Below are 12,207 nucleotides of genomic sequence, written 5' to 3' on the forward strand. Positions count from 1 at the left end.
CACCAGAGTAAATTATATTAATTAACACACCTAGGTGTTCTAATTAATTATGTCTTATTTTAGGCAATATCTTCGACGCCTTTGTCCAGCTCCTGAGAAAGATCAGAGGTATGGTTGTGACTATAGAGTCTCATTTCTTTATATTAATCTTTTAGCTCGGATCCCACTGCTCCTTCGCATGTTGTCTCACTGGCTCAGCTAAAGAACCTTGATCTCATAGACCAAGTGAAAACTCTTCTTACGAGCGGTAAAAAATCGGATCTCGTCCCTTTGTGACGCACCCTATTAATTTGTCATAGCCAAAGTGGTGCGTTTCAATCAACTGTGTCTTCTCCTGGAAGCCAGTTCAAAGCAAGCGACCGTTTTAAAGATATTGCCCTCGATTGCGTGGCTAGTTCAAGGCTGTTGGGTCGTCAAAAGGCAAGACAAGACTGCTCTTCTAATAACTCATTGATTAATACTTTATTTTATTAGTGAGTTGATTTATCCAGAGGGAAAAGCGAGCCCCTTAACGGGTATTTCAGCCGAAGCCTTGCGCAAGGGAAGAGACTACGTTGTAAGGGGGGGAAAATGACTTCAATAGTGAATTTCTGAAAGCGTTTGCTGGTCTCGCAGCTTTGGAAGTTCTCCCAGACGCGATTTATTATACGAAAAGAAGTCTCAAGCATCGTGAAGGTCAGTAAATCGGCTTCGAATGCTCTTCTCCTTGACGTCGTATGCACACAGCTGCCTTTTGACGATTTGAAAGACATCCTGGAACAGATAGCTAAACTACGAGTCACCCAGGGCTGGGAGTTCATTGGCGAATACGACGAGGAATTTGTAAAACGGTAAGCGTCTACGTATTATAGAAAAATATTTAATATTACTTTTACAGGCATGGAGACGTTGTTGCAAGGCAGCAGCAACTCTGGGAGGCTCGTTACAGACAGTACGTTTAAGTTCTCTCTCTCTCTGTTCTCTCTCCTTAATCAGCGTCTTCTATTCAGATTATGTCAAGAGCTTGGCATTGCAAAGACGGACAAAATTGAACCACAAAAAACGGCTGCTACACTGGACTCCAGAAAAAGCTCCAAAGGTGAGTTCTCTTAGAATTTTCTCAGGTGTCTGTCCTATGAAATCCCGGGTCAAGACGCTGCAGCGGGAGCAGGAACGAAGCCCAGTGCCAAAACAAAGACTCAGCCAACAAAGGCGAAGGAGAAATCGAAAAGTCAAAAGACATCGCCTCCCAAATTGCCCAAAACAAGCGAAACACCATCAGAAATGGAATGGGAATTGGAGCCACCTCAGCCAATAGTCATCGACATGAGCGGAGGAGGAGATTCGACGACGCAGCCAATGGAAGTCGAAGTGAACGCATCAACTCCTCATCAATCGCGCGGACTCACAGCTCTAGTGAAAGCCGCAGCTGGATCTCAAGGATCGCTTCCACTCGCTTCATCGTCAACCGGAGTGGCAGCGTCGTCGCCGCCGGCGAGAATTCCAGCAACGCTGAGTCAAGTAAGCGATACCGTTGTGCAGTCTGTGCGCAGTTCGCTGGGCCGTACGGTGAAGAGCTTGAAGGATTTAAGGGATGTGGTGACTGGTGTACACACAGGTAATAATAGAGAACTCGATCTGCGACTGTTTTATGACGACGCGGGGGTTCCCTCTAGGCCCTGAGATATCCGACGCGGTTTTAGAAAGAGTGATACGTAGCGTAGGGGGGATTGAGATTGAGTATAAACGACGAAAGGTGTGTCTTAGTCTATGTCAGTCCTTTATTGTTCTATGACGCTTACTCTAAATAGGATAGTGCTGTTCGTCTCTTTGCTCTTCGTTCGACCAAAGATCCAGCTGATAAAGTGAAAAATAAATTTTTAATAGATGATTTTTTAATCGATTCTCTCTCTCAGTATCGTCACTTTCTCTTGGACTTGTTCAAGGAAAGCGTTGTCTGGCAAAAGAAGGATTTTATCAAGCGGATCAAAGATGCTCTTGACGTTGAACCGACTCAGAGAGACGTGACCAAAGTTCTCAAGGTCAGAAACGAGAGTAAACATCAATTTTTCACGTTCAATTCTATCTATTAGGATCTTTGCAAGTGTAAAAGCAACAAATACTGGCAACTTATAGGGAGCGAATAGTCATGACTATAAGAGAGCAATTGGGTTTATTTAAAAATTTAAGTAAGTAATCTTTATGAGTTCAATTTGCGAAGATTTGTCATATAAGAAAATGGAGTTTTTTGGTTCAGGCAGAACTTCCCAAGACAAGCCAAAGCCATCTATTGAATTAATTAAAAAAGGTAAATATTTGCAGCAATAGATTTGGGCTACTCACTCAGACTCGTTGTAAAAATCGCGTACGTGTCCTTATTTCGAATCGCCGACGAAACTAGAGCGCACGATTTTCCTTTTTCGCAACTAAAAGACTCTGGTCTTCAGTCAGAACAAAGCAATTTTTCTAACCTTAGTACGAGATAAATCGTTTTAACGAGATGTGGTATCGTGGTGGGATCAAAAACGACATCAGCCGCTAAAACGATGTCAACCGGTCGCGCGTAGTTTGATCCCCACTCGAGGATTTCCACGGAAACATCTGAGGATTCGATAGAAAAAATTCTCCAGCTCTTGTAAGCGAACCTGGGAGATTATTGAGTGCTAAATTCTGCTCCAGAAGCTGCAGAACTTGATCATTGTGATCAGTGAATATATAGCGTGCTGGTTTTGCTGTTTTCAGCAGAACCAGACCGGTCAATCCCGCGCCGCAACCAAGTTCAAGAACGGACCTAAAAGCGAGACCAGAGATAATATATCATATATTATCTCTTCCCTCTTACCTATTGTCAAAATACTCTCGATTCTCGAGGATCCATTCAGCAAGGTGTAGCGCCGCTGGCCAAGTTTGCAAGCCTGTTGTGCCTTGACTAATAGCGCTGTCGCTCTCCTTCACTGTAATGGATGCCTCATCCTAACGACTATAGTGATTTGGCTTTATTTTGATTGATTTCCGCTCACCATCAGATACGTTCTGTAATGTAGATTATCTGACGGGGTGTCTGCTTCCTCTTGAAGCAATCGGGAATGAATTAGATACATGTCTTCAATGACTTCTGTGTCTAGTTCTTCACACTGTAGTAGGCACAGAAATATTACGGATTTTAACGTTTTAACAGGACGGTTTGCCTTCGTTATGATGTCTTTAAAAAACCGTCGTGCAAAACGGGCAGAAGGTGGGTATTTGGCATACAAAGGATCGTTGACCGTCTTCAAAGAGACGTTTACGAGACTAATCAACGTTTTCTGCGAATACCGATTGAATAAAACTGCTCTGCTCGTCAGGTTTCAGGGCAACTTTTCTGCATTCAGCCAACCATTTGGGCGTCATTGCCCAAAACGCTCGCCTCAGCGGATCCATGAACCCGCGCACGCGCACCTGCGCCTTTCAGGCTGTTAGCTACCACGAAAATGTAAGCGCAATCCACGATCCCACCGTCAATCCGACGACGAAAACCCGTCCTTTTAGGCCTCGAAGATCGCGAAGTCGCAGCCGAGACCGACGGCGTCGTCGATCGCCGTCTCCTCGCCGCCGTCGAGGCGGCAGATCGCGCTCGAGAAGCCGCGATCGAAGCGGCAGAGGCCGCGATCGCAAGCCGCCACCGAGCCGATCCCGCGCACGACGCTCCCCATCCTACACGAGCAGCAGCGGCTCATCCCGCAGCAGCAGCTATTCGTCGAGCCGTAGCTCGCGCAGCAGCTCGTCGTCGCGATCGAGCTCGAGTCGCAGCTCGAGCAGCTCGTCGCGTTCGCCGTCGCCGCGTTCGCGCCGATCGAGAAAGACGGACACGAAGAAAGGATCGACGACGACGACAACGAAGAAAACCGAAACGAAATCAGACGCCGCGAAAGCGAAAAGTCCCGGAGCCCAAACGAAGGTGGCAAAAACGACTTCATTGGTTCCCAAGCCCCCCGCGCCGACGACGGGGCCCCCACGTAGTCCCGGAAAAGAAAACAGCGGCCCCAAAGACGTCGCAATGACGTCACCAGGACGTCAGAAATCGCCGTCAACTGCTGTTGAAAAAAAATCGGATTTAGTACCGGCGGCGAAAAAGGAAAAAGACGATGGAGCCGCGAAATCGACGCCGTCGAAGGTCTACGTGAGCCGATTGAGTCGGAATGTGACTAAGGATCATCTCGTTGAAATATTCAGCGTTTACGGTACCGTAAAATCCGTAGATCTTCCCGTAGATCGCGCCACGTCCGTCAATCGCGGTTACGGCTACGTGGAATACGAAACCGTAGCGGACGTCGAGGAAGCGATCAAATACATGGACGGGGGGCAAATCGACGGGTTAGAAGTGTCGGCGAAGAAAGCGATTCCGCCGCGCGAAATATCGCCGAAAAAGACGTCGCCGCCGCCGCCGCCGCCGTCATCGTCGCGAGGTCGACGGAGTTCGCCCTCGCGACGGGAATCGTCTCCCGGACGAAGACGGGGGTCGCCTAGGAGATATCGATCTCCGCCGTCGCGATATCGACGGCCGTATCAGAGACGGAGTCGGTCTCGGTCGCCGCGGCGACGGTATTCGGGTAGGTCGCCGCGGAGACGGTCGAGATCGAGGAGTTTGCCGCGGAGACGACGGCGGAGATCGGCTTCCGCTTCGTCCGCTTCTTCCAGGTAGAGTAGGTATACTTGTTCTCCTCGTTGCTTTGATGGCTTGTGACGTCATATCGTCTTCTGTTTTGTTGGTTAAGGCTTGGCGTCTTGGACTCTTCTGTTGCCTATTGAATAAATTTTTGAAGTTGATCACGATTTTTAGATCATAGGAGGGAGCACGTACTTTATTTAGAGCGCTATAGCTGACACTCCGCAAGCTTAAAGTGTGACCTCCTGACTCCTCTGCTCTGAATACCAATTGATTTGAGAAGAATCCCCTGTTACCTTGCTCTCAGAAAGACGTATATAGACCGACCCTTGCGTTGATCTCTATACCATCGTCAACTTCGATGTCTTCTGCGTCCACGAAGGTTAATTAATTAACGTTCTGACGCACGAGGAACCAACAAGGTTGTTGGTTGCAAAGCAATCAGTCTAGCGGTTATTTCTCCGGGATTAGCGGCGACGAAGGTCAGAGTACACCGGACAGACGGAACCTTGCTATATAAAGGGCCAGTTGATAGACTGGAGACAGAGGTAGTGCACCGTTCAAAGCTTTTGCTGCTATACCACCGCGTTGCAAGAATATGAAGAGAGTCATTGTTCTGTACGTCTTTTTGGCCGTTGGATTTATGAAAGCTGCAGATTCCCAGATCATTTCCGCAAGTAAACGTACCATTTCAAATTACTTCAGAGACGTGCAAATGCTCTTGCAGACGCCTGCAATCCTAATCCTTGCCAAAATGGCGGAACATGCCTTGGCGGCTCTGGACCGTTATATGGTTGTAAATGCAAAGACGGGTTTTCTGGCTTCCATTGCCAAAACGCAGACGCACCACCGCTAGGTACTCTCTACTAAAAATCATATTTCATCGTGTATACAGAACTTGTGTACAGACCCATGCTCTCCCAACCCCTGCACCGGAGCCCAGTCACAGTGCGTTATCAACGCTGCGGGCCACGCAGAATGCCAGTGCCCATTTGGCTCGGAAGGAAAAAAGTGCGAGTTCCGTCACCGCAGAGCTATTCGGAGCAATTTGAATTGATTCTGGAACAAAGGGCTTTCTCAAACAGACGATTCGTAAAAGCCTTTGAATAAAAACGTTTGCACGTGCATTGCCCACGTGACTTCGCAGAAGATGGCGACATCACTAGACGTCGTTCCCGGCGTCTCAGTCGGTCCTTTCGTTCTAGGAATGCCTATCGGAGACGCAATCAAGCAAATTCAGCTAAACACGAGCCGATCGAACGAGTCATTCTCGTTGGAAGAGAGCGCGAACATCGACCTACGCATTCCCAGCCTAAACGCGACACTCCGCTTCGACTCGGCCACGCAGACACTCGTCAAAATCAAGCTATCAAAACCCTGGCGTGCAACCGTCTTCGTCGTCACGCACACAGCCCCAAAACACCGCCGACTTCATCTCCTTTCACCCGACGATCCCCTCACGCATTCGACTCTACAAAAAGTCCAAATCGGCGTGCGACGCCTCCGTCCCATAGACTCGCGCACGCGATGCGAGTCCACCTACGTAGGCGCGTCGTTTCGCTTCGACACGGACGGCCCCAAACAACTCCGCAGTCTCACAATCTTTTCCGGATCGTCAGAGCATACGATTCCAACACCGTTTTCTATATATCGTCCTAATGGACTCTATTTAGCGCGCAGCGTTGCGCCGCTGACGTCACCCGATTCAAATTCGCCTGACATTCGCGGTCTCATATTCGAACTATCATTTTCCGTCGACGCTCGCGAGAAAAAATTTCGCGCATCAATTTCATTTGGAGACTCGATTCAAGATGTTATGACGGAACTCGGACATCCGGACAAAATCTACGTCCAAGAGAAACCAAAGCGACAACTCGATAAGAAGAAAAACGCATCTCATCTGTCTTCCCAACCGTCCGGAAATATATATCTCAATTATCTCGGTCTCGGCGTCGACGTTGTCATCGATCGCGACTCGCTTTCCGTTCAAAACTTCGTCCTCCATTCCAACGTACCTCGTCATTACGACTTCGGCGTCTATCGACGTTGTCCCTTTCAGATTCGACTTCGCTGCTGTTGCCGGCACGCCGTCGCGACGGCGGGAACGAAACATCGATTTCTATGCGTTGTGCCGACGACCACGTGGACGGACGTCGTTTCGCATGTCATATGCGGCGATGCGCGATGCGTTTCGTTGCTGCGGCGGCGGCGGCGATTGGCGATCGGCGACGCGTTTCCTGTCTCTGAAGCGTTTTTTTGCGTTTTTGGGCAGTTGGCGTTTGAAGTGATTGCCGATTGCTATTGCTTTGCGACCGTTTTTGTTTCGTCGTCGTCGTCGTCTCGCGGTCGTTGCGCGTCGGGGAAGAGCGATCCGCATCTTGACGTTTTTTATGCGAGCTTCGCTTCGTCGTCGACGGCGACGGCGACGGCGACGCGCGTTTCGTCGCACTTTGTGCCCACATCGCAGCCTAAAGCGTCGAAGAAAGATAGGCCTTCAGCTACTCCTCCGAAGTCAAATGAAACGACAGAAACAGTGCGTCAGTATGAGAAAATATTTGCGCCTTCTAGTGAGTTGGCTCGCTCGCCGCCGTCATCCAGACGAGAAGAGAAGAGCGAAGACGTTTTAGCAGAAAATAGACTAGAGGAAACCCCCGTGGTAATAGATTCGAGGACAAGAGAAAACGCAGATCAGGGTAAGTTTGACGAAACGAGAATTAATGGAGATACTGGTCAAAGCGAGAACGAGATAGCCACTGAAACAAATTCAGGCACTTCTTCGGAAAAGCCAACGTCACCGACTGACTCCAATGATTTATTCGTGTCAGTCAGAGATGCTGATGACGTTTACGACGACGATAGTAGTTCTAATGATGACATTGGCGAGTCGGCCAGACATCTGTGGTCTATTCCCAAACAACTAGAATTGTCCGAATGCAGTTCTCTTTCCAGCCTTATACCCGAGAGCGGAAAGGCTGACTATTTGACGTGGGAAGACATCAGTGCTGTTCACGAGGACGTGTGCAGCCAGTTACGACAAAGAAGCGAGGCAAAAAAAAATCAAAATCCCCTAATTTCTGCTTATTTTACACTGTCTCTACTTAGACCATCGCATCCGCTTGCAATGCGTGGAAAAGTGGCAATCCTAGCAAGGCAGTAAAACTCGTGTGCTGCTCGAAAGAAATAACCGCCACTAATACAGTGAGTCTACCGTTTATTAGACGCGATCCAGCGGCAGCGATTGGGCTCTTGGAAATGTGGACGGAAAAGGAACAAGGCTGGAGAGTATCGACGGCAATAATCGTCTTGGAAAGCGTCGAATCTCTCTTCGCACTACCACGCGGATCAGAACAACAGGGGCACGTCGAGAGGGAAAGCGATTAGCGTTAACTGATATTTTTCTTTTAGGTACTTGGCAAAAGTTTGCGTCGTCGTTGCTAGGATTGTGGACATTTTTGCTGAGAAGGCAGCAAAGAGTCGTCCAGGTCGTTCGCCGGACGAAAAACAGCGACACCAAGAGAACATTGCCTGTCGTCAGGTTTTGCGCAGAATACGTAAGTCCGTCTCAACCATTCTACGCGAAATCTCCGCTGCCGGGGCGAATGTTGAAGCGACTTTAAAGAAAACGCTCCAGGCTCTTGACAGCAAGTTCTTGTCTCAGAGACTCCAATAGTCAGTCGTACGCGGAACCAGCGTTTGACCGCTCATCCGCCCTCTTTAATTAATCAAGTGATTAGTCCTTTTTATTCCACTGTATCAGTACTGTACGTTTTCATTTCCTGCGGCGGTGCCGGTTGAGTGTTGCTGCACAGGTGACGGTCGCACATCTATTTCTGTACTGCAAAACGCAAGCTCAACACCTGCGGTAGAGGAAGTGGTCTACAATGCACCGATGGTTGCGCTTAGAGAAGAGATGCGTGCCTCCATGATAGAAAGAAGAGTACGAGTTCCTTTGTGCATCTGTCTCAGAAGTCATGCCACTTTTACTAAATCAGTTTCTTGCTGTGGTTCGTTCGTTTCCAAGCCAGGTGTTGGTCGTGACGTCAGCACATCGTTGTTCTATATAAGCTCAGCGCGCAGTTCCCACTCTTCACATTCGAAGATTCCTTGTTGCTAAAGCTGAAGCATGAGCATCGTCCTGACTGACAAGGATGGAAATCAGACGACGTATACAGAAAGCCAGAAATCAGTATCAGCAACGTCTGCTGTAGCGTATGGGACGGGTCTCTGGATTTTGTACAGGAAAAAAGATTTCAAACTCAAAGTGGCATATTATGATAGGGCCAATTCCGAGGACACAAAGATCATCTCAGCAAGCGACGCGACCGTCAATTACGACATCTCCTCGATCTATTACTTTGGTGAAACTAAAAACGCTATGCTGCTTTGCAAAGAACGATACTATGGGTCGCCGATCGTGGAGATGACGGAAGAACGCGATAACGTGCCGAATGTCAGCGACATCGTTTCCTCATTGATTGTCTCGGAGGGTAACTCCTGGTGCCTTTTCTCATACATAAACTACAACGACTTTCAACACAAATACTCTGAAGGCCGCTATCCGAACGACAAGGAACTGTCTCGAGGCTATTGTGGCAGCGCGTACATGTGCAAGGAGAGCAGAAAGTGCAGTGCTGACTAAAAAAATGCCGTTTTTTTCCTGAAAACACAGCGAGCGAGCGTTCTCTCACTAATAAAAGGGGAGGAAACGATTAGATATGTATTAAGTCTAAGCAAGGAAAGCAAAGGAACACGGAATCTGTGCATTTTTAAAGCGAGAACATAGAAAGAAAAACGTCATCATATCGTTCATCACTCCCCACACACACACACCACAAACGCTATTCTCAACTCGAATACTGTTTAAACTAGAAAGCCCCGTAATTGGGCGGATGCTGCAAAGCCTGCGCTCGAACTCTTCTCTCGTAATCCGCTCGATTTTGCCTATTAGAAAATCAATCAATAATTTGATTTCCATCGAGGACATACGTATAAGTCGTATAGGCTTCTGCTTGCGCAGGATCGCGAACGTTAGGATCATCCAATAAATCCTGAATGCCGAGAAGAATCTGTCCAACGAGATTTTGATCAATAAAAACCCGGAAGTTGACTTCCGCACCTGTTTAATCGTTACAGCCGGTCTCCAATCCTTATCCTCGTCGAGCAAAGACAGGCACACGGTGCCGGATGGATAAACGTTCGGGTGAAAAAGAGGCGGCTCGAATTTACCTGAAAAAATCAATAAAAAATTGGCAAATCAAAAGTGAAATTCCCTTACACTTGGGAGGTGATGACGGGTAGTCTTCCTTGAATGTAACTTTTAGTCGATAGAGGCCGCCTTCCCATGGTGTCTGCAAAGGCCCAAGATAATTTTTTTTACTTGATTTTCGCTATTTCGTATTTCTGTACCGATTTCTTGCCTGGAATCGCTAAAAGGACGCGATTAGGTTCGTTCTCGACGTTCTCGAAGACTTACCACAATCCCAAACCATTAGATTTAGCGTTCCGTCGGGATTTTTCGTCGGTTTTGCGACGAATCCCTTCACGGGAAATAGAAAAACGTGGCATTCCGCCTGAACAAGTGTACAGGCTTCCTTACGAACGGATGATCTTTTCTCCACGCTTTTCTCTCTTCGCTAAGTCGACCAAGCGCGATTCCAGACATTTCGTCACGCCGAACCGCTTAGGAATCGAGTACACGGAGTAATCCGGGAGTGCACAGTACCAGCCGAAAGCGCGTGACTCATGTTGTTTAATGCGAGACCCCATCCGACGAGCTGCCCTCGTCGTCGTCGTCGCTGCAGAGCGACGATTAATCGCGAATTCTCGCCAAGGGATCAATTAATTAATTAGGAAATCAAACTACGCTAAATGGGAACATTATTGATCTTTGTCAGCCGCAATAAAATATCCGAGCGATTTCAAATCTTCATGTGAATCCACACAAGTCCACAACATATCCTTCACCTCGTCGACAACGGACTCAAATTCTTCATGCCGAAGATGCAGTACTTTTGCAAGCACTTCAATCGCAAGCAATCTCTTATAGTACTCACTAGGAGATGATGATAATGACAATTGATCAATATCGTCCTGATTTCTCAACGACCCAATCAACGCACAAGCATATCCCTTCAAATACGTCACAACGGCCGGCTCGCGTTTGAACCGACACAACAACACAATAAACGGCGTCGTAGCCAGTCGTCCATAAACGACGTCACTCACAGCCAATTGACCAACCAATTCCAAAAGCATTACACCCTGAATTGCCGTCAACGCCGAGTGCTGCGCAACAACGAGAAGCAAATCGATGTCGACGTTCACCAATCCAGAAATCTTCACCTGTCGTCCCATCTGCTCGACAACCGGACCCAGATCGATTTCGTTGTGAAAACGATTGGGCAACCAACGACAAAAACTCGACACAATATAGAAATAGACGTGTTCGAACGATCGATTTCCGAACATGGAAAACACGAGCATATCCCAGAGAACGCGTAGAACGCTCGACGACGATCCCCCACTCAAACCAATCGCTTGATTCGCCGCCGCGTCCCATAGAAGAAACAAGGCGGCGTGCGCGGCGATCTGCACCTGAGGCGTACGCGGATCGCGACAGGCCATACGCAACGTGTCGAGCATGGAATCGGCGACGCTGGCGACGCCGTCGCTGAGACGACGTCGACGCACGTGCTCGACCTGCCGCGGCAATTTGACCCAAATCTTCCCAATGAGACTTATCGCTTCGAAGCGCACTTCGACGTCGCTACCGGGTCCGGCGTAGTGCAAGGCGAAATCGACGACGTGTTGAAAAACGCCGGGTGGATGAACAAAGAGCGCGAGAATTTGATCGGCGTTCGATATATCGAGTAGTTCGTGTACAAAAGATAGATAGGATAGAGGCGATCCGAGTTTGACTGGTAACGAGTCTTTGAAGAAGTCCGTGAGACGAGGAGTGTCGATGAAAGCGAGCAATATCTCGATCAATGCCACGCGGCGGAGATCGTGGTGAAGATGGCACGCTTCGATGATATTGAGACCAGCGCCCGGCTGCGAGAACCAAGTCCAAAAAAACGGTCGAAAGTCGGCGGATAAACGATTGACGGATCGAACGTAGGCGATCGTCGATTGACATGAAGATGACGCTATTGGTTCGTTAGTGCTCGATATTCCGTCTGATAGCATTTGAATTGTTTTGTTGAGACGAGAAATGTTCGTTTGACGTCGACCTGCTGTGATTTTTACCAAGTGTTTGAGATTCTCTTGAATGATTCGATGCCACGTCGGTAGAAGCGGCGTCAATGCGGTTTCCGTTGCTTCAGCCGTCTTGACGAGATGTTCTGATAGTGGGGTCGTGAAATTTTCTATTATTTTCGCCGGTTTCGCGGCGTTTCCGGCGAAGTAAGACGAAATGTCGTCTTTGACGACGGCGATCGTCTTCTGAGGAAGCGTGGCTTCTTTTAGCTTATCAAATGCCAACCGAAAAAACTCCGGAGGCGTTCGACAGTACTGGAAATCAAGCGGAGCGTCTTTTCTGCCACTCTGTTGCCTAGACATCGCCGTTGCCATGATGAGACGCCGAG

General features: G+C 48.4%; 6 protein-coding genes across 9 annotated transcripts in view; 3 read left to right on the forward strand and 3 right to left on the reverse strand.

Moving 5' to 3' along the window:
• Positions 1–2,319, forward strand: part of LOC136183662 (DNA-directed RNA polymerase III subunit RPC5-like) — a 3,779-nt gene extending 1,460 nt beyond the window's left edge. The window contains exons 10-23 of one of the 2 annotated variants that reach the window (XM_065970379.1): positions 64–108; positions 156–247; positions 300–420; positions 475–556; positions 616–675; positions 727–830; positions 878–931; positions 990–1,078; positions 1,133–1,597; positions 1,656–1,735; positions 1,791–1,844; positions 1,896–2,021; positions 2,073–2,168; positions 2,237–2,319. In XM_065970379.1, the coding sequence (XP_065826451.1) occupies positions 64–108; positions 156–247; positions 300–420; positions 475–556; positions 616–675; positions 727–830; positions 878–931; positions 990–1,078; positions 1,133–1,597; positions 1,656–1,735; positions 1,791–1,844; positions 1,896–2,021; positions 2,073–2,126 (1,426 nt within the window). In that variant the 3' untranslated portion in view covers positions 2,127–2,168; positions 2,237–2,319. Of the gene's footprint in view, positions 1–63; positions 109–155; positions 248–299; positions 421–474; positions 557–615; positions 676–726; positions 831–877; positions 932–989; positions 1,079–1,132; positions 1,598–1,655; positions 1,736–1,790; positions 1,845–1,895; positions 2,022–2,072 lie in introns of both variants that reach the window. The other variant, XM_065970378.1, reaches the window with a different exon arrangement.
• On the reverse strand, positions 2,059–4,754 carry LOC136183670 (protein-lysine N-methyltransferase EEF2KMT-like). 3 transcript variants are annotated; one of them, XM_065970386.1, is made up of 9 exons: positions 3,475–4,754; positions 3,295–3,417; positions 3,168–3,248; positions 3,000–3,113; positions 2,822–2,952; positions 2,625–2,770; positions 2,451–2,580; positions 2,323–2,405; positions 2,059–2,266 (listed from the first exon to the last, which is right to left on the reverse strand). In XM_065970386.1, exons 2-9 carry the CDS (start codon positions 3,397–3,399, stop codon positions 2,157–2,159), a joined length of 900 nt encoding a protein of 299 aa, XP_065826458.1. In that variant the 5' UTR covers positions 3,400–3,417; positions 3,475–4,754; the 3' UTR covers positions 2,059–2,156. The 3 variants fall into 3 exon arrangements, with proteins under 3 accessions (XP_065826458.1, XP_065826460.1, XP_065826461.1); XM_065970388.1 differs by having other exon boundaries at positions 3,295–3,423; XM_065970389.1 differs by having other exon boundaries at positions 2,134–2,266; positions 2,459–2,580; positions 3,295–4,754.
• On the forward strand, positions 3,423–4,785 carry LOC136183668 (RNA-binding protein with serine-rich domain 1-like). The gene is made up of 2 exons (XM_065970384.1): positions 3,423–3,451; positions 3,508–4,785. Coding segments are annotated over exons 1-2 (1,155 nt in total). The 5' UTR covers positions 3,423–3,449; the 3' UTR covers positions 4,661–4,785.
• Positions 4,786–5,162: 377 nt separating this feature from the next.
• Positions 5,163–9,585, forward strand: LOC136200231 (uncharacterized). The gene is made up of 5 exons (XM_065990583.1): positions 5,163–5,301; positions 5,352–5,480; positions 5,533–7,670; positions 7,727–7,980; positions 8,030–9,585. Exons 3-5 carry the CDS (start codon positions 5,775–5,777, stop codon positions 8,292–8,294), a joined length of 2,415 nt encoding a protein of 804 aa, XP_065846655.1. The 5' UTR covers positions 5,163–5,301; positions 5,352–5,480; positions 5,533–5,774; the 3' UTR covers positions 8,295–9,585.
• LOC136200232 (SUMO-conjugating enzyme UBC9-B-like) lies at positions 9,316–10,341 on the reverse strand. The gene is made up of 7 exons (XM_065990584.1): positions 10,221–10,341; positions 10,098–10,161; positions 10,031–10,050; positions 9,900–9,972; positions 9,741–9,850; positions 9,611–9,690; positions 9,316–9,565 (listed from the first exon to the last, which is right to left on the reverse strand). The coding sequence occupies exons 1-7, from the start codon at positions 10,284–10,286 to the stop codon at positions 9,490–9,492; spliced, it is 489 nt and encodes a 162-aa protein (XP_065846656.1). The 5' UTR covers positions 10,287–10,341; the 3' UTR covers positions 9,316–9,489.
• A 119-nt stretch (positions 10,342–10,460) lies between these two features.
• On the reverse strand, positions 10,461–12,187 carry LOC136200074 (uncharacterized). The gene has a single exon (XM_065990398.1). The coding sequence runs from the start codon at positions 12,179–12,181 to the stop codon at positions 10,502–10,504; it is 1,680 nt and encodes a 559-aa protein (XP_065846470.1). The 5' UTR covers positions 12,182–12,187; the 3' UTR covers positions 10,461–10,501.
• Positions 12,188–12,207: the final 20 nt, after the last annotated feature.

The sequence above is a fragment of the Oscarella lobularis genome, chromosome 2 (assembly GCF_947507565.1).
Source record: "Oscarella lobularis chromosome 2, ooOscLobu1.1, whole genome shotgun sequence".
In the NCBI taxonomy this organism is placed as follows: domain Eukaryota; kingdom Metazoa; phylum Porifera; class Homoscleromorpha; order Homosclerophorida; family Oscarellidae; genus Oscarella; species Oscarella lobularis.